The sequence below is a fragment of the Pavona decussata genome, unplaced genomic scaffold (genome assembly GCF_977016875.1).
Source record: "Pavona decussata unplaced genomic scaffold, jaPavDecu1.1 SCAFFOLD_8, whole genome shotgun sequence".
Classification (NCBI taxonomy): Eukaryota; Metazoa; Cnidaria; class Anthozoa; order Scleractinia; family Agariciidae; genus Pavona; species Pavona decussata.
In genome coordinates, this window is record NW_028145431.1 from 1,767,792 (window position 1) to 1,787,500 (window position 19,709).

Genomic DNA, 19,709 nt, shown 5'->3' on the forward strand with positions numbered 1-19,709 from the left:
CAAAAATCGACTTTTTTCTAAGAGGTTAGTCCAGGGATTTTGGTCAAAAATGGCCAAATTTTGAAGTCTGCATTTTTCACTTGTTTATGTCCCTAAGGATCTCAGAGTGTTACAAAACGCCTTAGGAATCATTTTTAAGTGCAAATAACGCCCTGACAAAGAATTTTCTGTTTAACACTCACCTTGACTTGATCTTTTGAGGGCTATTTCTTTATTCCTGGTCCCTTGGGAGGCCTAAAAAGTGTCTCAGGGGACGATTTTGCACACACTGATTCGATTGGAAGCTTTTAAAAGAATATTTGTATTTCGTCCAAAAATTGACTTTTTTCTAAGAGGTTGGTCCGAGGTTTTTGGTCAAAAATGGCCAAATTTTGAAGTCTGCATTTTTCACTTGTTTATGTCCTTAGGGATGTCAGAGTGTCGCAAAACGCCCTTGGGAATCACTTGTAAGTGCAAATAACGACCTGACAAAGAATTTTCTGTTTAACGCTCACCCTGACTTGATTTTTTGTGGGTTTTCTTTATCTCTTAAGTCCAGGGTTTTTGGTCAAAAATGGCCAAATTTCAAAGCCTGCATTTTTCCCTTGTTTATGTCCGTAGGGATCTCAGAGTGTTGCAAAACGCTCTTGGGAATCATTTTTAAGTGCAAATAACGCCCTGACAAAGAATTTATGTATTTCGTCCAAAAATCAACTTTTTTCTAAGAGGGTATCGGTCAAAAATGGCCAAATTTTGAAAACTGCATTTTTCACTTGTTTATGTCCCTAAGGATCTCAGAGTGTCGCAAAACGCCCTTGGGAATCATTTTTAAGTGAAAATAACGGCCTGACAAAGAATTTTCTGTTCAACTCTTCCCTTGACTTGATCTTTTGTGGGCTATTTCTTTGTCCCCGGTCCCTCGGGAGGCCTAAAAAGTGTCTCAAGGGACGTTTTTGGACACACTGATTCGATTGGACGCTTTTAAAAAAATATTTGTATTTCGTCCAAAAATCGACTTTTTTTAAGGGGTTAGTCCAGGGTTTTTGGTCAAAAATGGCCAAATTTTGAAGTCTGCATTTTTCACTTGTTTATGTCCCTAAGGATCTCAGAGTGTTACAAAACGCCTTAGGAATCATTTTTAAGTGCAAATAACGCCCTGACAAAGAATTTTCTGTTTAATTCTCACCCTGACTTGATCTTTTGTGGGCTATTTCTTTGTCCCTGGTCCCTTGGGAGGCCTAAAAAGTGTCTCAGGGGACGATTTTGCACACACTGATTCGATTGGAAGCTTTTAAAAGAATATTTGTATTTCGTCCAAAAATTGACTTTTTTCTAAGAGGTTAGTCCGAGGTTTTTGGTCAAAAATGGCCAAATTTTGAAGTCTGCATTTCTCACTTGTTTATGTCCCTAGGGATGTCAGAGTGTCGCAAAACGCCCTTGGGAATCACTTGTAAGTGCAAATAACGCCCTGACAAAGAATTTTCTGTTTAACGCTCACCCTGACTTGATTTTTTGTGGGTTTTTTTTATCTCTTAAGTCCAGGGTTTTTGGTCAAAAATGGCCAAATTTCAAAGCCTGCATTTTTCCCTTGTTTATGTCCGTAGGGATCTCAGAGTGTTGCAAAACGCTCTTGGGAATCATTTTTAAGTGCAAATAACGCCCTGACAAAGAATTTTCTGTTTAACTCTCACCCTGACTTGATCTTTTGTGGGCTATTTCTTTGTCCCCGGTCCCTCGGGAAGCCTAAAAAGTGTCTCAGGGGACGTTTTTGGACACACTGATTCGATTGGACGCTTTAAAAAAAATATTTGTATTTCGTCCAAAAATCGACTTTTTTTAAGGGCTTAGTCCAGGGTTTTTGGTCAAAAATGGCCAAATTTTGAAGTCTGCATTTTTCACTTGTTTATGTCCCTAAGGATCTCAGAGTGTTACAAAACGCCTTAGGAATCATTTTTAAGTGCAAATAACGCCCTGACAAAGATTTTTCTGTTTAATTCCCACTCTGACTTGATCTTTTGTGGGCTATTTCTTTGTCCCTGGTCCCTTGGGAGGCCTCAAAAGTATCTCAGGGGACGATTTTGCACACACTGATTCGATTGGCAGAATGGCCAAATTTTGAAGTCTGCATTTTTCACTTGTTTATGTCCCTAGGGATGTCAGAGTGTCGCAAAACGCCCTTGGGAATCACTTGTAAGTGCAAATAACGCCCTGACAAAGAATTTTCTGTTTAACGCTCACCCTGACTTGATTTTTTGTGGGTTTTCTTTATCTCTTAAGTCCAGGGTTTTTGGTCAAAAATGGCCAAATTTCAAAGCCTGCATTTTTCCCTTGTTTATGTCCGTAGGGATCTCAGAGTGTTGCAAAACGCTCTTGGGAATCCTTGTTATGTGCAAATTACGCTCTGACAAAGAAATTTTCTGTTTAACACTCACCTTGACTTGATCTTTTGAGGGCTATTTCTTTATTCCTGGTCCCTTGGGAGGCCTAAAAAGTGTCTCAGGGGAGGTTTTTGGACACACTGATTTGATTGGAAGCTTTTAGAAAAATATTTGTATTTCGTCCAAAAATCGACTTTTTTCTAAGAAGTTAGTCCAGGGTTTTTGGTCAAAAATGGCCAAGTTTTGAAGTCTGCATTTTTCACTTGTTTATGTCCCTAAGGATCTCAGAGTGTTACAAAACGCCTTAGGAATCATTTTTAAGTGCAAATAACGCCCTGACAAAGAATTTTCTGTTTAACTCTCACCCTGACTTGATCTTTTGTGGGCTATTTCTTTGTCCCTGGTCCCTTGGGAGGTCTAAAAAGTGTCTCAGGGGACGATTTTGCACACACTGATTCGATTGGAAGCTTTTAAAAGAATATTTGTATTTCGTCCAAAAATCGACTTTTTTCTAAGAGGTTAGTCCGAGGTTTTTGGTCAAAAATGGCCAAATTTTGAAGTCTGCATTTTTCACTTGTTTATGTCCCTAGGGATGTCAGAGTGTCGCAAAACGCCCTTGGGAATCACTTGTAAGTGCAAAAAACGCCCTGACAAAGAATTTTCTGTTTAACGCTCACCCTGACTTGATTTTTTGTGGGTTTTCTTTATCTCTTAAGTCCAGGGTTTTTGGTCAAAAATGGCCAAATTTCAAAGCCTGCATTTTTCCCTTGTTTATGTCCGTAGGGATCTCAGAGTGTTGCAAAACGCTCTTGGGAATCATTTTTAAGTGCAAATAACGCCCTGACAAAGAATTTATGTATTTCGTCCAAAAATCAACTTTTTTCTAAGAGGGTATCGGTCAAAAATGGCCAAATTTTGAAAACTGCATTTTTCACTTGTTTATGTCCCTAAGGATCTCAGAGTGTCGCAAAACGCCCTTGGGAATCATTTTTAAGTGAAAATAACGGCCTGACAAAGAATTTTCTGTTCAACTCTTCCCTTGACTTGATCTTTTGTGGGCTATTTCTTTGTCCCTGGTCCGTTGGGAGGCCAAAAAAGTGTCTCAGGGGACGTTTTTGGACACACTGATTCGATTGGAAGCTTTGAAAAGAATATTTGTATTTCGTCCAAAAATCGACTTTTTTCTAAGAGGTTAGTCCAGGGTTTTTTTGTCAAAAATGGCCAAATTTTAAAGTCTGCAGTTTTTTCTTGTGTATGTCCCTAGGGATCTTAGAGTTTCGCAAAACGCCCTTGGGAATCCTTTTTAAGTGCAAATAACGCCCTGACAAAAACATTTTCTGTTTAACACTCACCCTGACTTGATCTTTTGAGGGCTATTTCTTTATTCCTGGTCCCTTTGGAGGCCTAAAAAGTGTCTCATGGGACGTTTTTGGACACACTGATTCGATTGCAAGCTTTTCAAGGAATTTTTGTATTTCGTCCAAAGATCAACTTTTTCTAAAGGGTCAGTCCAGGGTTTTTGGTCAAAAATGGCCAAATTTTGAAGTCTGCATTTTTCACTTGTTTATGTCCCTAGGGATCTCAGAGTGTCGCAAAACACCCTCGGGAATCATTTCTAAGTGCAAATAACGCCCTGACAAAGAATTTTCTGTTGAACTGTCACCCTGACTTGATCTTTTGTGGGCTAGTTCTTTGTGCCTGGTCCTTTGGGAGGCCTACAAAGTGTTTCAGCAGACGTTTTTGGACACACTGATTCGATTGGAAGCTTTTAAAAGAATATTTGTATTTCGTCCAAAAATCGACTTTTTTCTAAGGGGTTAGTCCAGGGTTTTTGGTTAAAAATGGCAAAATTTTGAAGTCTGCATTTTTCACTTGTTTATGTCCCTAGGGATCTCAGAGTGTTGCAAAACGCCCTTGGGAATCCTTTTTAAGTGCAAATAACGCCCTGACAAAGAATTTTCTGTTTAACTGACACCCTGACTTGATCTTCTGTGGGCTATTTCTTTGTCCCTGGTCCCTTGGGAGGCCTAAAAAGTGTCTCAGGGGAGGTTTTTGCACATACTGATTCGATTGGAAGCTTTTAAAAAAATATTTGTATTTTGTCCAAAAATCGACTTTTTTCTAAGAGGTTAGTCCAGGGTTTTTGGTCAAAAATGGCCAAATTTTAAAGTCTGCAGTTTTTTCTTGTTTATGTCCCTAGGGATCTCAGAGTGTTGCAAAACGCCCTTGGGAATCATTTTTAAGTGCAAAAAACGCCCTGACAAAGAATTTTCTGTTTAACTCTCACCCTGACTTGATCTTTTGTGGGCTATTTCTTTGTCCCCGGTCCCTCGGGAGGCCTAAAAAGTGTCTCAAGGGACGTTTTTGGACACACTGATTCGATTGGACGCTTTTAAAAAAATATTTGTATTTCGTCCAAAAATCGACTTTTTTTAAGGGGTTAGTCCAGGGTTTTTGGTCAAAAATGGCCAAATTTTGAAGTCTGCATTTTTCACCTGTTTATGTCCCTAAGGATCTCAGAGTGTTACAAAACGCCTTAGGAATCATTTTCAAGTGCAAATAACGCCCTGACAAAGATTTTTCTGTTTAATTCTCACCCTGACTTGATCTTTTGTGGGCTATTTCTTTGTCCCTGGTCCCTTGGGAGGCCTAAAAAGTGTCTCAGGGGACGATTTTGCACACACTGATTCGATTGGAAGCTTTTAAAAGAATATTTGTATTTCGTCCAAAAATTGACTTTTTTCTAAGAGGTTAGTCCGAGGTTTTTGGTCAAAAATGGCCAAATTTTAAAGTCTGCATTTTTCACTTGTTTATGTCCCTAGGGATGTCAGAGTGTCGCAAAACGCCTTTGGGAATCACTTGTAAGTGCAAATAACGCCCTGACAAAGAATTTTCTGTTTAACGCTCACCCTGACTTGATTTTTTGTGGGTTTTTTTTATCTCTTAAGTCCAGGGTTTTTGGTCAAAAATAGCCAAATTTCAAAGCCTGCATTTTTCCCTTGTTTATGTCCGTAGGGATCTCAGAGTGTTGCAAAACGCTCTTGGGAATCATTTTTAAGTGCAAATAACGCCCTGACAAAGAATTTATGTATTTCGTCCAAAAATCAACTTTTTTCTAAGAGGGTATCGGTCAAAAATGGCCAAATTTTGAAAACTGCATTTTTCACTTGTTTATGTCCCTAAGGATCTCAGAGTGTCGCAAAACGCCCTTGGGAATCATTTTTAAGTGAAAATAACGGCCTGACAAAGAATTTTCTGTTCAACTCTTCCCTTGACTTGATCTTTTGTGGGCTATTTCTTTGTCCCTGGTCCCTTGGAAGGCCTAAAAAGTGTCTCAGGGGAGGTTTTAGGACACACTGATTCGATTGGAAGCTTTTAAAAAAATAGTTGTAATTTGTCCAAAAATCGACTTTTTTTTAAGAGGTTAGTCCAGGGTTTTTGGTCAAAAATGGCCAAATTTTAAAGTCTGCAGTTTTTTCTTGTGTATGTCCCTAGGGATCTTAGAGTTTCGCAAAACGCCCTTGGGAATCCTTTTTAAGTGCAAATAACGCCCTGACAAAGAAATTTTCTGTTTAACACTCACCCTGACTTGATCTTTTGAGGGCTATTTCTTTATTCCTGGTCCCTTTGGAGGCCTAAAAAGTGTCTCAGGGGACGTTTTTGGACACACTGATTCGATTGCAAGCTTTTCAAGGAATTTTTGTATTTCGTCCAAAGATCAACTTTTTCTAAAGGGTCAGTCCAGGGTTTTTGGTCAAAAACGGCCAAATTTTGAAGTCTGCATTTTTCACTTGTTTATGTCCCTAGGGATCTCAGAGTGTCGCAAAACACCCTCGGGTTTCATTTCTAAGTGCAAATAACGCCCTGACAAAGAATTTTCTGTTGAACTGTCACCCTGACTTGATCTTTTGCGGGCTATTTCTTTGTGCCTGGTCCTTTGGGAGGCCTACAAAGTGTTTCAGCAGACGTTTTTGGACACACTGATTCGATTGGAAGCTTTTAAAAGAATATTTGTATTTCGTCCAAAAATCGACTTTTTTCTAAGGGTTAGTCCAGGGTTTTTGGTCAAAAATGGCCAAATTTTGAAGTCTGCATTTTTCACTTGTTTATGTCCCTAGGGATCTCAGAGTGTTGCAAAATGTCCTTGGGAATCATTTTTGAGTGCATATAACTCCCTGACAAAGAATTTTCTATTTAACTCTTACCCTGACTTGATCTTTTGTGTTCTATTTCTTTGTTGCTGATCCCTTGGGAGGCCTAAAACGTGTCTCAGGGGACGTTCTTGGACACACTGATTCGATTAGAAGCTTTTAAAAGAATATTTGTATTTCGTCCAAAAATCGACTTTTTTCTTAGAGGTTAGTCCAGGTTAGTTTTTAGTTTTTAGTTTTTAAACAGCAGTGTTAGGCCTCAATTGAACAGTTTTTATATATTTTTAACCATGCTGCTGAAGGACAACATGAACAGATTATTAGTCCAGGGTGTTTTGTCAAAAATGGCCAAATTTTGAAGTCTGCATTTTGCACTTGTTTATGTCCCTAGGGATCTCAGAGTGTCGCAAAACACCATCGGGAATCATTTCTAAGTGCAAATAACGCCCTGACAAAGAATTTTCTGTTGAACTGTCACCCTGACTTGATCTTTTGTGGGCTATTTCTTTGTGCCTGGTCCTTTGGGAGGCCTACAAAGTGTTTCAGCAGACGTGTTTGGACACGCTGATTCGATTGGAAGCTTTTAAAAGAATATTTGTATTTTGTCCAAAAATCGACTTTTTTCTAAGAGGTTAGTCCAGAGTTTTTGGTCAAAATCGCCAAATTTTAAAGTCTCCATTTTTTTTCTTGTTTATGTTCCTAGGGATCTCAGAGTGTTGCAAAACGCCCTTGGGAATCATTTTTAAGTGCAAATAACGCCCTGACAAAGAATTTTCTGTTTAACTCTCACCCTGAGTTGATCTTTTGTGGGCTATTTCTTTGTCCCCGGTCCCTCGGGAGGCCTAAAAAGTGTCTCAGGGGACGTTTTTGGAAACACTGATTCGATTGGACGCTTTAAAAAAAATATTTGTATTTGGTCCAAAAATCGACTTTTTTTAAGGGGTTAGTCCAGGGTTTTTGCTCAAAAATGGCCAAATTTTGAAGTCTGCATTTTTCACTTGTTTATGTCCCTAGGGATGTCAGAGTATCGCAAAACGCCCTTGGGAATCACTTGTAAGTGCAAATAACGTCCTGACAAAGAATTTTCTGTTTAACGCTCACCCTGACTTGATTTTTTGTGGGTTTTTTTTATCTCTTAAGTCCAGGGTTTTTGGTCAAAAATGGCCAAATTTGAAAGCCTGCATTTTTCCCTTGTTTATGTCCCTAAGGATCTCAGAGTGTCGCAAAACGCCCTTGGGAATCATTTTTAAGTGAAAATAACGGCCTGACAAAGAATTTTCTGTTCAACTCTTCCCTTGACTTGATCTTTTGTGGGCTATTTCTTTGTCCCTGGTCCGTTGGGAGGCCAAAAAAGTGTCTCAGGGGACGTTTTTGGACACACTGATTCGATTGGAAGCTTTGAAAAGAATATTTGTATTTCGTCCAAAAATCGACTTTTTTCTAAGAGGTTAGTCCAGGGTGTTTGGTCAAAAATGGCCAAATTTTAAAGTCTGCAGTTTTTTCTTGTGTATGTCCCTAGGGATCTTAGAGTTTCGCAAAACGCCCTTGGGAATCCTTTTTAAGTGCAAATAACGCCCTGACAAAGAAATTTTCTGTTTAACACTCACCCTGACTTGATCTTTTGAGGGCTATTTCTTTATTCCTGGTCCCTTTGGAGGCCTAAAAAGTGTCTCAGGGGACGTTTTTGGACACACTGATTCGATTGCAAGCTTTTCAAGGAATTTTTGTATTTCGTCCAAAGATCAACTTTTTCTAAAGGGTCAGTCCAGGGTTTTTGGTCAAAAATGGCCAAATTTTGAAGTCTGCATTTTTCACTTGTTTATGTCCCTAGGGATCTCAGAGTGTCGCAAAACACCCTCGGGAATCATTTCTAAGTGCAAATAACGCCCTGACAAAGAATTTTCTGTTGAACTGTCACCCTGACTTGATCTTTTGTGGGCTAGTTCTTTGTGCCTGGTCCTTTGGGAGGCCTACAAAGTGTTTCAGCAGACGTTTTTGGACACACTGATTCAATTGGAAGCTTTTAAAAGAATATTTGTATTTCGTCCAAAAATCGACTTTTTTCTAAGGGTTAGTCCAGGGTTTTTGGTCAAAAATGGCCAAATTTTGAAGTCTGCATTTTTCACTTGTTTATGTCCCTAGGGATCTCAGAGTGTTGCAAAATGCCCTTGGGAATCATTGTTAAGTGCAAATAACGCCCTGACAAAGAATTTTCTGTTTAACTGTCACCCTGACTTGATCTTTTGTGTTCTGTTTCTTTGTCCCTGGTCCCTTGGGAAGCCTAAAAAGTGTTTCAGGGGACGTTTTTGGACACACTGATTCGATTGCAAGCTTTTAAAGGAATTTTTGTATTTCGTCCAAAGATCAACTTTTTTGTAAGGGGTTAGTCCAGGGTTTTTGGTCAAAAATGGCCAAATTTTGAAGTCTGCATTTTTTACTTGTTTATGTCCCTAGGGATATCAGTGTCACAAAACGCCCTTGGGAATCATGTTTTAGTGCAAATAACGCCCTGACAAAGAATTTTCTGTTTAACTCTCCTCCTGAACTTGATCTTTTGTGGGCTATTTCTTTTTCCCTGGCCCCTTGGGAAGCCTTAAAAGTGTCTTAGGGGACTTTTTTGGACACACTGATTCGATTGGAAGCTTTTAAAAGAATATTTGTATTTCGTCCAAAAATAGACTTTTTTCTAAGGGGTGAAAACTGGCCAAATTTTGAAGTCTGCATTTTTCAGTTTTTTATGTTCCTAGGGATCTCAGAGTGTCGCAAAATGCCCTTGGGAATCGTTTTTAAGTGCAAAAGATACTCTGAAAAGAAGTTTCTTTTTAACTCTCACCCTGACTTGATCTTTTTTGGGCTATTTCTTTGTCGCTGATCCCTTGGGAGGCCTAAAAAGTGTCTCAGAAGACGTTTTTGGACACACTGATTCGATTGGAAGCTTTTAAAAGAATATTTGTATTTCGTCCAAAAATCGACTTTTTTCTAAGGGGTTAGTCCAGGGTTTTTGGTCAAAAATGGCCAAATTTTGAAGTCTGCATTTTTCACTTGTTTATGTCCCTAGGGATCTCAGAGTGTCTCAAAACGCCCTTGGGAATCATTTTTGAGTGCAAATAACGCCCTGACAAAGAATTTTCTATTTAACTCTCACCCTGAACTTGATCTTTTGTGTGCTATTTCATTTTCGCTGATCCCTTTGGGAGGCCTAAAAAGTGTCTCAGGGGACGTTTTTGGACACACTGATTCGATTAGAAGCTTTTAAAAGAATATTTGTATATCGTCCAAAAATCGACTTTTTTCTAAGGGGTTAGTCCAGGGTGTTTGGTCAAATATGGCCAAATTTTGAAGTCTGCATTTTTCACTTGTTTATGTCCCTAGGGATCTGAGAGTGTCGCAAAACGCCCTTGGGAATCATTTTTTAAGTGCAAATAACGCCCTGACAAAGAATTTTCTGTTGAACTGTCACCCTGACTTGATCTTTTGTGTTCTTTTTCTTTGTCCCTGGTCCCTTGGGAGGCCTAAAAAGTGTCTCACTGGACGTTTACGTACATACTGATTCAATTGGAAGCCTTTTAAAGAATATTTGTTGTCCGTTTAAAAATCGACTTTTTGGCAAAGGGTAAGTCCACGGTTATGAGTAAAAAATGGCCAAATTTTGAAGTCTTCATTTTTTACTCCTTTATGTCTCTACGGATTATTTTTAAGTTAAAATAACGCCCCAAGGAAGAAGTTTCTGTTTAACTCTCACCCTGACTTTATCTTTTGTGGGCTATTTCTTTGTCCCTGGTCTCTTGGGAGGTCTAAGAAAGGAGACGGGTTCGGATACATTGATTGGATTGGCAGCTTTTAAAGAATATTTGTTTTCCGTCCAATAATCGACTTTTCGCCAAATGTGTTTTATCTGGTCTAAAACCACTCGGCTTCGCCTCGTGGTGTTGAAGTCCGATAAAGGACTGCTTCTCGTGTTTTAAATATTACACAAAACACCGCACACTTATAAGAAGGAGGTTTATCGATATAAAGGCACTGCACGTGATGTATTATCGACCATTTGATAGGACAATGGGCTTATGAATTATTAATGAGGTTTAAACGATCATTATTCTTACCTGGAGATGTTGAAGGTGGCTCCATACAACTACTGTACGGCTCGCAGAACTTTATTCCAGTTGCATCTTCAAGCACAAGTAATCGTGGATCGGCACTTTATTCAAACTGCCAGAGTACAAGTACCGCTGCTGATCAAAACGAAATTGCGGCAAGCCAAGGCTACGAGAACTTAAAAGAAGGTGTTCGATTTCAACGAGATTAAAACTTTATGGTTGACTTATATTTTGGTGTTTTCAAGTGTGTACGCGTTTACCAAATTCAAAATTTGGTGGAGAGAAAATTTGTCGAGATTTTTGGCAGAGCCAAACAAATTTTGTCAACCCAGTGCGTACGGTACCTTAAGCCGCCGTTACACGTTGAAACTTCTAGCTGAAACTTTTGTGCAACGGCGCTGCGAAACAAGTTTCAGCAGGCGTTGCACGGTGTAACATGGTCGGTTTCGTGAAACTTTTTCGAACTTCCGTTGCGAGACAAGTTTCACAAAAAGTAGAACCGCTTTCTACTTCTGCAACGGCTCGCAACGGTCGCAGTGGTGAAAAAACAAGAGTTTCACCGTGTAACACCACTTCGTGAAACTGGTCTCGTTCGCCTTTGCACGCACGTTTCAGCTAAAAGTTTCAACGTGTAACGGCGGCTTACTGTATTTTAACATGCTTAAAACTGTTAAAAGAAAAATTCACCAGCGGTAAGTCTGTCTTGGTTTTTATGACGGCTAAGAGTTCACGGCATTTTACAGGCTTCCTTTGTTATTTAGCAAAAATCATTAGAGTGTAATATAATATACTCACGAATAAATAGCCTTTAATTGTGTGACTTTTATTTTTTCTTTGGCTTTAAAGAAAGAAAATTATTACCTCAATGAAATTAAGGTTGCTCAAAATTTTCCGATTATGAAACCCATAAGATTATAATGTATGAGCTAAATACTTTTAATATAAGTGCCTGTGTTGTTGGCAAAAATAAGGTTCTCGCATACTTCATTAAACTTAACAATATGGTCAAAGTTCACTGAGTACCTGAATCTAATTCAGAAAGTTGGATTAGTGTTTAGTAAATATTTGTTCAACTCATTAGCAAAGTTTGCAATTCCGTCAAAATTTTACAGGCCACGTTATGGAAAGAAAGAACAATTCGTGAAGCCAGAACGTCTACATCGTTCAGTTTTGTGTTCCTGTTCTATAAGAAAAAGGCGTGCCCATTCTCCTTGTCATGACACTAAGGCTTGGTGGCAAAGCAAGGGAATCATTGCAAGAATCACGTGACTCGTGACGTATGAGGAGCAAGAGACATTGACGTTGGTTTCCCATTCTCCCGGTTGGCGCTGGTGACTAGCTCGAGGATCTGGACCTGCGCAGAAACATGAAAGTCGTTAAAAGAGGAACAAGGGCTGCATAGCTGAAATATTGAACTAATCGAATAATACAGTCGCTCGGCTTCACATAACTTGACATTTACGTTGGTTGATAATATCGCTACTTCGAAGTCTAGTAAAACCTAAACCAGCATGATTTTTCCCACGTATGTGATGTTCCTCAGTTTCTATCAAATTTTCCAAATCACTTATGTCATAAAGTCGGTACACTCTTTTTTTTTTATAAAACCTTTTTTTTATGAATGTTTAGGCTGAAACAGGACATTTTCACTATTGCGTCAGTTGACAACAACTACCAGAATCCTTCATTCTTTTGCTTTCTCGTGCAAATTAGAGCTATTGTTCTTTGCTCTCCACTGGGATTACAAAATTTGAATTTGAAAGGGAAAACGAAATGTATTCTGGTAGTTGTAGTCAAATGGCGCCATCATGAAAATGGTCTATTGACCAGATTTTAAGAACATACCAAGAACGCACCCAGGCTGAGACTAGTATATAAAGCTTTTTACTATTTTTTTTTCTGTTCTGCACTTAAATCTAGGCTAACCAGGCATAAATTTGATATGATACAGCGCAATATTTTTTTTTGTTTCCTGGTCACTTACATATCGGTTTTCGACATTTCTGTACCACGTAACTCAAGACGTTTCAGAAACCTCCAGTTTTGGTTCAGCCTGGGCCGCAAAATTAGACGTTCTTCTATAAAGTGTAATGCATTTGTACTGATATGCAAAGCCAATACTTATCACAAGTCTCTTTACCGTTTGCTTCACACTCAGTGTCATATTCATCTCATTTTATGGTTTGTTTTATTCCCTTTTAAACGGAATATTAGGGACCTTAAGCAGCAACGACGGCGACGTCAACGAGAATATCAGAAAACAAGTTTAAATTAGCAATTCACTGGCTCTGCACGTGCATTATACACTTTGGTGCATTTCTTTGCCGTCCTCTGCAAAACGACAACGTGAAATGACCAATTTAAGGTTTTATGGAGAACGTGAACGCATGATGATTAATTTTCCATTCTCATTCTGAACTTTAAAGGCGCCCCTACTACGTTAGCTCCTCGATAGTTCGGCCACATTACACGAACTGAGAGAGTATAAATCATCGCGAAAGGTAATTTTTTAAGTTCCGTTTCCGTCGTCGTCGTCTCTGCTTAAGGTCCCTATTGGTTATGTGTGGACGCCATAAGAAGAAGTAAGCCCTTAATCATATTACCTGGCACACACTGCCCTTCGTTGTCCATGCTATATCCTCTCGTGCATTTGCATTTTCCACGATGGCAAACCGCATGTTTTGTACAATTGCAATTTCCCGTCTTTGCCACTGAAACTGTCGAGAAGAGTTTGCTTCCATCAGTTTCTTGTTGTTGTTGTGCAGCATTTTGTTGTTGTCGTTAATGAACGCCGCATTTTCGTGTAACTTGTCGTCTTACAAATGTTTCGTTATACGTTGCGTTTGTTTTCAGTTGTTACACTATGTAAAGTTTAAAACACGAGCAGCAGCAGTGTTATAACGGGATTTAAAACCACGAGGCGCAGCCTAGTGGCTTTAGACCCGATAAAACACGTGCTGCGAGTTTTTTAAACGGCTTCAAAAACATTCCTAGAAAAGTGTGTGTCAAGAGAGTTCATAACAATGATGTTTTTGTGAACGTTGAAAATTAGCATACGAGAAAAACATTAAACACCGCATACCAATAAGGAGGAGGTTTTATCGGAAATAAAACCACTGCACGTGATGTTTTATCAACCATTTGATAGGTCAATGGGCTTATGGATTATTAATGAGTTTTTGAAAACCAGTTCCGTGCGCAACAAATTCTTATGCCAGTTGCAGAAAAAAAAAAACGTTTCTCATGCAGAGGTAATAATGCATGCAAAAAAGGTCGCAACTGGCAACGCAACAAGTAGCACCAAATTGTTTCCCTTATTACTTGGCATCAGGACCCAGCGACAAGCTGTAACATTACATGCAACACAACTATTTGGTGTGTTTATAAATTCCTTATTCCATCATTCTGGTTAGAAATTGTCGCGTTGATCCTTTCGCAAAATATTTTCAGGAATGGAACCATTGGTCACGCTGTTGTTTTTGTGGTTTTCCTAGCGGTCCAATGACTACCATTTTGACATTTTGACTGCTCCCCTTTCCTTTGGTTCAATGTTGTTTGAGCAAATCGGTACGCCCGTCCTCGCCGCTTCCGTTTTGCTTATAAACAACATTGCTTGCAAAGAAAGAAGGAGAGAAAAGCCTTGAACAAACAGTGTTTCAACATTTTGAGGACAGTTGTAGCTTGCAACTGTAGTATTGAGGGCGCTGGCGTCTACCCTGCGATTCCCTACGATGGACTAGCCTCATGAGAACCATTGAGCCACTTTGCCTGGATCAATGTGAACATGATCTTTACCTTTGGCAGCGAGAGGCAATGTGGAGTAATTCGCTGGTGCTGTTGACATTATAGGGAAGACATGGGTCAGATTCCGAATTGGCCCTCGATCAGGTTGAAAAACCAACCTGCAAATCACTATCAAAAAGCTTTTATCAACGATAACATGCATATAATATGCTACTTGGCTTTTTATTTAAACCAGTACGTACTTTCACATGTGAAGTTTTGAGCTCCATGAAATATCTTAACGCCCTCGTTGCAGACGCAGTCGATTGTTCCATTCACAGATTGGCATTTGGTGCCATTAGGACACAACAGTCCTTTCAAAAGACAGTCGGATATTTCTGAAGGAAGAAAACAAACCAATTCATTACTTTAATTCTTATTACATTGTTTACTCAATATAACAGAGTAGTTTGTTACAGTTTACTCTTAGTATAATTAGTTTCTTTAATGTGTTTCGAGTAGTTTTTTCCTTGCTCTCACATGGGTCATTCGAAGACGGTTTTTAGTGATATGATATCGTGTTTAAATAAAGGAGAAGAAGAAGAGGATGATGATGATGATGATGATAATGATGATGATGATGATGAGGAGGAGGGGGAGGAAAGCGCAGAACTGTGATGCGTGCCAAGCGAAGACTGGAAGAACCGGTCGAAAAAATTAATAATGAAAGGAAACAAAGCAAGTACAATAATACAAAAGGTGACCTTTGCCCCTGCTAGGAGAACTACTGAGTAACTCTAACTAGCTCTCTAACCTAACAAGGGGGAGGGGGGAGGCTTGATAACTGTTGCTTTGTTTTTCCTACTTTTTATAGTAAAACGAACGGTCTTGTGTTTGCGCTTGCGATCTTTTTTCACTGTAAAGGCTAATTCAGACATAAACGGATTTAACGGCCTGATTAGTATGTTCAATCGCATGGACAATTTGCGCGGCGGCCCGATTGCAAAAAAACTGCAGTACTTTTACAGATTTTTAAAACGATTTTTGTCCTCTCACGCCGGCATTTTCTTTGTCAAATTGGGCCAAATAATCGGTATATTAGCCTTAATATGTCGAGAGACAGAGACCTTGTGCCATGGGTCTAAGGCTATAAAATTGAGTTTTCACATTTAATTACATGCAGCGATAAACATATACTTCAGCTTACATCCTAGTAACCATAATTCCTAACACGGTGTTTAAAAGATCGTTGTACTCGACCTTAACAACGAATTGCAGCAAACCTCTCAACTTTTGCGCGTGCCGTTTCCATGGTTACATACCTTCACAAGTCTTTCCATCAGCCGACTTTTTAAAACCCAGCAGACATTTGCAAGTTGGGGTTTTTGGAAACAGTGGATCAACAACACAAACAGAGTTTTTTCCGCATAGGTGTTCCTCAGGGCAAGGCAGAGAATCTGTACAAAAGAGACGAAAAAAATAAGTCATTGTATTGTGAAGAAATAACAAAAGGAAAATTAATAAATAACGAAAGAAAGAAACTACAGTCTTGACTTTTCTCAAATGACGTTTATTATTTAATATGATTACTACTGCCTGGTACAATCGTAGGGGAATCCTGCAAAAAAGCATGGGAAGTGCTTATTATTTGACTATGGCTTCCAAGCTCACCTCTGCAGAAGATTCCGTTTCCTGTTAGGTTGTCTTTACAGTAACATTTTCCATAAAAGCATTCCGCATTCTCATGACACTTGTGCTCCTCGTCACACAGATGTAATGGCGCTTGAGAGATGAAGTTAAAATAAACTTAATCAGTTATGCCGTTACGAGAAAATAATTGATTTAGCAACAGAACGGGAACGTCATTTGAGGACGCGAGAGCTCGCGGAATAGTCTGGACACGAGTCTATTTCGACTATATATGGGCATTCTTGATGCGCGCGCCGTTGTCAACTGACGTTCCCGTTCTGTTGCTAAATCAGCCTAATTCTACCAAATAACAGATAGACTGTTAGCAGTGATTTCCTTGGTAGCCCTAAAATGGTCTGTTAAAAGGAAGAGATGAGGCAAAAACTCTCAAGCAAGCAATTGAACCGGCGGGGATGAATCTTGGGAGAGACTGCAACTCCAACTATAAAAAGTTAAAAAATACCATATTTTCTTTGTTAAAAACACTACCGTTGTTTTTCAAAAATGTTTTGTTTGGCATGCCCACTCACCCTCCGTAAGAGCTCATGGCGAGCGACTGACACCTCTTCCAAAAAAATCCTAGATCCACACGTGTCTGGTCACTCAGCTTTCTAGCCAACATGATTTGCTCGTTCTCTCGACTTTCAAGAAAACGGTGGCGCAGAGAGCTTGTACTTTTATATATCGCGTTATTCCAACGCAACAGAGACATTTGTCAATAATTTTGCCTGATTTTCCCGGGGAGCACATCGCCTGCTGTCTCAAACTTGCGAAAAGCTTCTGCACTAGGTCGAGAAATTCAGTACAAGAGTTTTAAACCGAAAGATTTGTTTGTTCACATGAGGGTCACTTCCAAGACTCATATAAGGTCTTTCGAAGATCATCCCAGGGCCATGAAACAGGAGATAGGGAGCAGGGATGGCGCAGTGGTGACAGCACCGGCCTCTCAGAAAACTGGCTCGGGTGCAATTGTCGGAGTTGACGCCATTTGTGTGTTGAGTTTGTTGTTGGTTCTCGTCCATGCTCCGAGAGGTTTTCCACCGTGTACTCCGGTTTTCCCCTCTCCCCCAGAAAACAACATCAAATTCCAATTCGATCTGGAGAGTGTCCCCATACTATAAAGCGCATTTGATCATCTCGTCTCTCAATCATGCGCTGTATAAATTTACAAATTTATTTCGAGGGCTCCAAGGCCTATTGAAGTCTTTTAAGTGTCATTGTCTGAGAAAGTGTTCCAGGGGCCAAAACTTGTGGTCAACCGATTTGGCTGAAACTTGGCACAGAAGTTGGTTGCCATGAGATATTTCAAAAGCCAATTTGGCTCACTTCTCTGACTTTAAGTTTTAGAGTTTCAGGGGGGGTCTCATTTTTTGCCCTTTGAGTACAAAAAATCCAGCCTTTCAGGGGTCATTTTGAAAGTGCCATAAAACCCAACTGGTAAATTGTGCTGCCAAATGAATTTGACTATGAATATTACTATAATAGAGCTTTCATTTCATACATGTAACTTTGCCCTCAAGGTATTGGACAGAGAGGAGCCTGGGGCTAGAGTTTGGCCAAAATTAATGTCAAAATTACAAACCAAAATTGCCATTTTTCAAAAAATCAGTGTATCTACCTGCCTTCTTGCATAACATCCGTACCTATACCATTATTTACATTATTGACCCAATTATCAAAATCAGTTGAGAAAAATTTGGCTTATCACGGTTTGTTGAATTTTTGCCACGAACACTCCATGCCCCTCTAAGGCCCTGCAAAATGGAACTTTGAACATAATTAATGCCATAAACAAACCAAATTGTTGACATGAAGCCCTGATTCTGTATTTGGTAAGTGAAAATGAATTGTTAAAGCCAAATCAGTTTGATTGTTTAGAATTACCCCGACTCTTACCGTACAAGTGCTCTTAAAAGGCCTTTCATTGGGCAAAAAAAGGTGAATTTTTTCTTTGAAAACCTACTTCAGTCAACTTTGTTATAACGAACCGACTTTTCGTAAGCGACCACCCGGCATGATCACGTATGACTGTAAGAAAACCATTGCTCAAATATCACAAAAGTTCAGTTTTAAAAAGCGCTGACCAAGTGTGCTAGAAGATTATAACAGTTGACTAGCAAAAAAGGCTGTAATACCATCTATAGGTAAAATTGGATTGTATCATTGATGAAAGATGTTATGTACAAATTTTCAACAGTTCTAAGCGCCATTCGTTTTGAAACATTATTGGCATTGTCTGTTTGCCTTAGTTGTTGCTTGTTAGGTAATAATTTTATCTAATCACGTTCAAATCACTTCGGTTTGAGCTTAGTTTCCTAATTTTTTCCTGTAGATCACCACCTCTCAGCATAAGCGACCACTTTGTCCTGCATCAAGGGTGGTCGCTTACGAGAGTGTTACTGTACTATTCATAGAGCACAAATGACAATGTTCTTACCTTCATATAAAAATATTTGAGTTTTTCTCTGACTTATATTTTTCAGGTCATATTTCCATGTATTACCGCAAGCATGGAAAGTCCCCATAACTTTCCAAGCCATATTTTAAAAGATAAAGTAAGCTTAGACAAAACGATCGTTAACAGATAATCTTTGTCTGACGTTTTAATAGCCTAAAAAGCTCTTGCATCAGTAATGAATCGACCAAGCGTAGATCCAGTGTACATACAAGCCACAATGATCAGCATCTAGGTGACCCACGATCTATCAGATTTCCCAAATACTTTAGCGCTCAGTAAGTGAAACCGCAGAAGGGATCCACAGTTAGGAGAGCTTGATGATAAACTTTTTTCGTGTTGAAGTTGATATGAAACACCTCATACAAAGTCATGAAACGCCTCGCGATGTGATTGGTATTGTATCATCTTGGACGCGAGAGTGCAATGAATGGACCAAGTCGACGAGTCGCGCAACCTTAACTGACTCATTGATTTTATAAGTAAGGCGGGTTTTAAGTCGAAGAATCTAAAAAAATTCTTTACTTGCGACAATCACAGGAATTTGCTAATTGTATAAGAGGTTCGTAATACGATGCTTTACGATTAGCACGACCAGAAATTTCCACGTCAAAATACTCGCAGAATGACCGAAGCTGACTGAGTTTTTGCTTTTCCAGAACCTTGGCTAATCTACTCCCGGTAGAGAGATCACAAAAATTGAAATCATCATATACAAGAGGGTGCTTGAGGCCGATCTCTTGTTCAGCCACCCCGACTAGTTGCTCCATGTAATCCTCTTTCTCCAGCGCTTCGTCTTCACCCTCCTCTTCGCTAACTGGAAGTCCCTTCTGCTGCGAAGCCAAACGAGAAAAGTATCCTTTGACAGTCTGTACCTCAACCCACTCTGAAACTGGGAAAGTTTTCTTTATTTGATCCACCACGTCTGCTGGCATAGCTTTTTGGTGAAGATCCTTAGCTCCCTTGATGAATAAATTTGTCAAAAATTCTTTGACACCCGAAGATATTCTCACCGCCGCTTTCGGCTTCTTTAAGGCCCATCCTTTGCCAGGTCTTAAGTTCGCCACAGGAACATAATCTGCCCTGCCAATTTTCTGGCCAGCATCTTTTACTGATGTTGTTACAGCTGCCCACTGCCTACGTACGTTGTCGTATATGGACTCCTTCTCTGGAGTCATAATATGATGACCTGTGTCCATGTGCTCATCTGCCTCTTCGATTGTCTTGAAAGTGGCAA

At 39.5% G+C, this 19,709-nt stretch overlaps 2 protein-coding genes across 4 annotated transcripts in view; both read right to left on the minus strand.

Annotated features, from left to right (window-relative positions):
- Window positions 1-11,407: 11,407 nt before the first annotated feature.
- The window catches only part of LOC146488827 (uncharacterized), a 23,897-nt gene continuing 15,595 nt past the window's right edge, over window positions 11,408-19,709 (minus strand). For both annotated transcript variants that reach the window (XM_085113987.1, XM_085113979.1), the window contains exons 11-15: window positions 16,000-16,110; window positions 15,651-15,785; window positions 14,592-14,726; window positions 13,209-13,322; window positions 11,408-11,959 (exon numbers count right to left, since the gene is read on the minus strand). In XM_085113987.1, coding sequence (XP_084970113.1) covers window positions 11,820-11,959; window positions 13,209-13,322; window positions 14,592-14,726; window positions 15,651-15,785; window positions 16,000-16,110 — 635 coding nt within the window. In that variant the 3' untranslated portion in view covers window positions 11,408-11,819. The remainder of the gene's footprint in view (window positions 11,960-13,208; window positions 13,323-14,591; window positions 14,727-15,650; window positions 15,786-15,999; window positions 16,111-19,709) is intronic.
- The window catches only part of LOC146488828 (uncharacterized), a 5,739-nt gene continuing 4,085 nt past the window's right edge, over window positions 18,056-19,709 (minus strand). For both annotated transcript variants that reach the window (XM_085112449.1, XM_085112458.1), the window contains one exon: window positions 18,056-19,709. This exon is cut by the window's right edge and continues 2,307 nt beyond it. In XM_085112449.1, coding sequence (XP_084968575.1) covers window positions 18,994-19,709 — 716 coding nt within the window. In that variant the 3' untranslated portion in view covers window positions 18,056-18,993.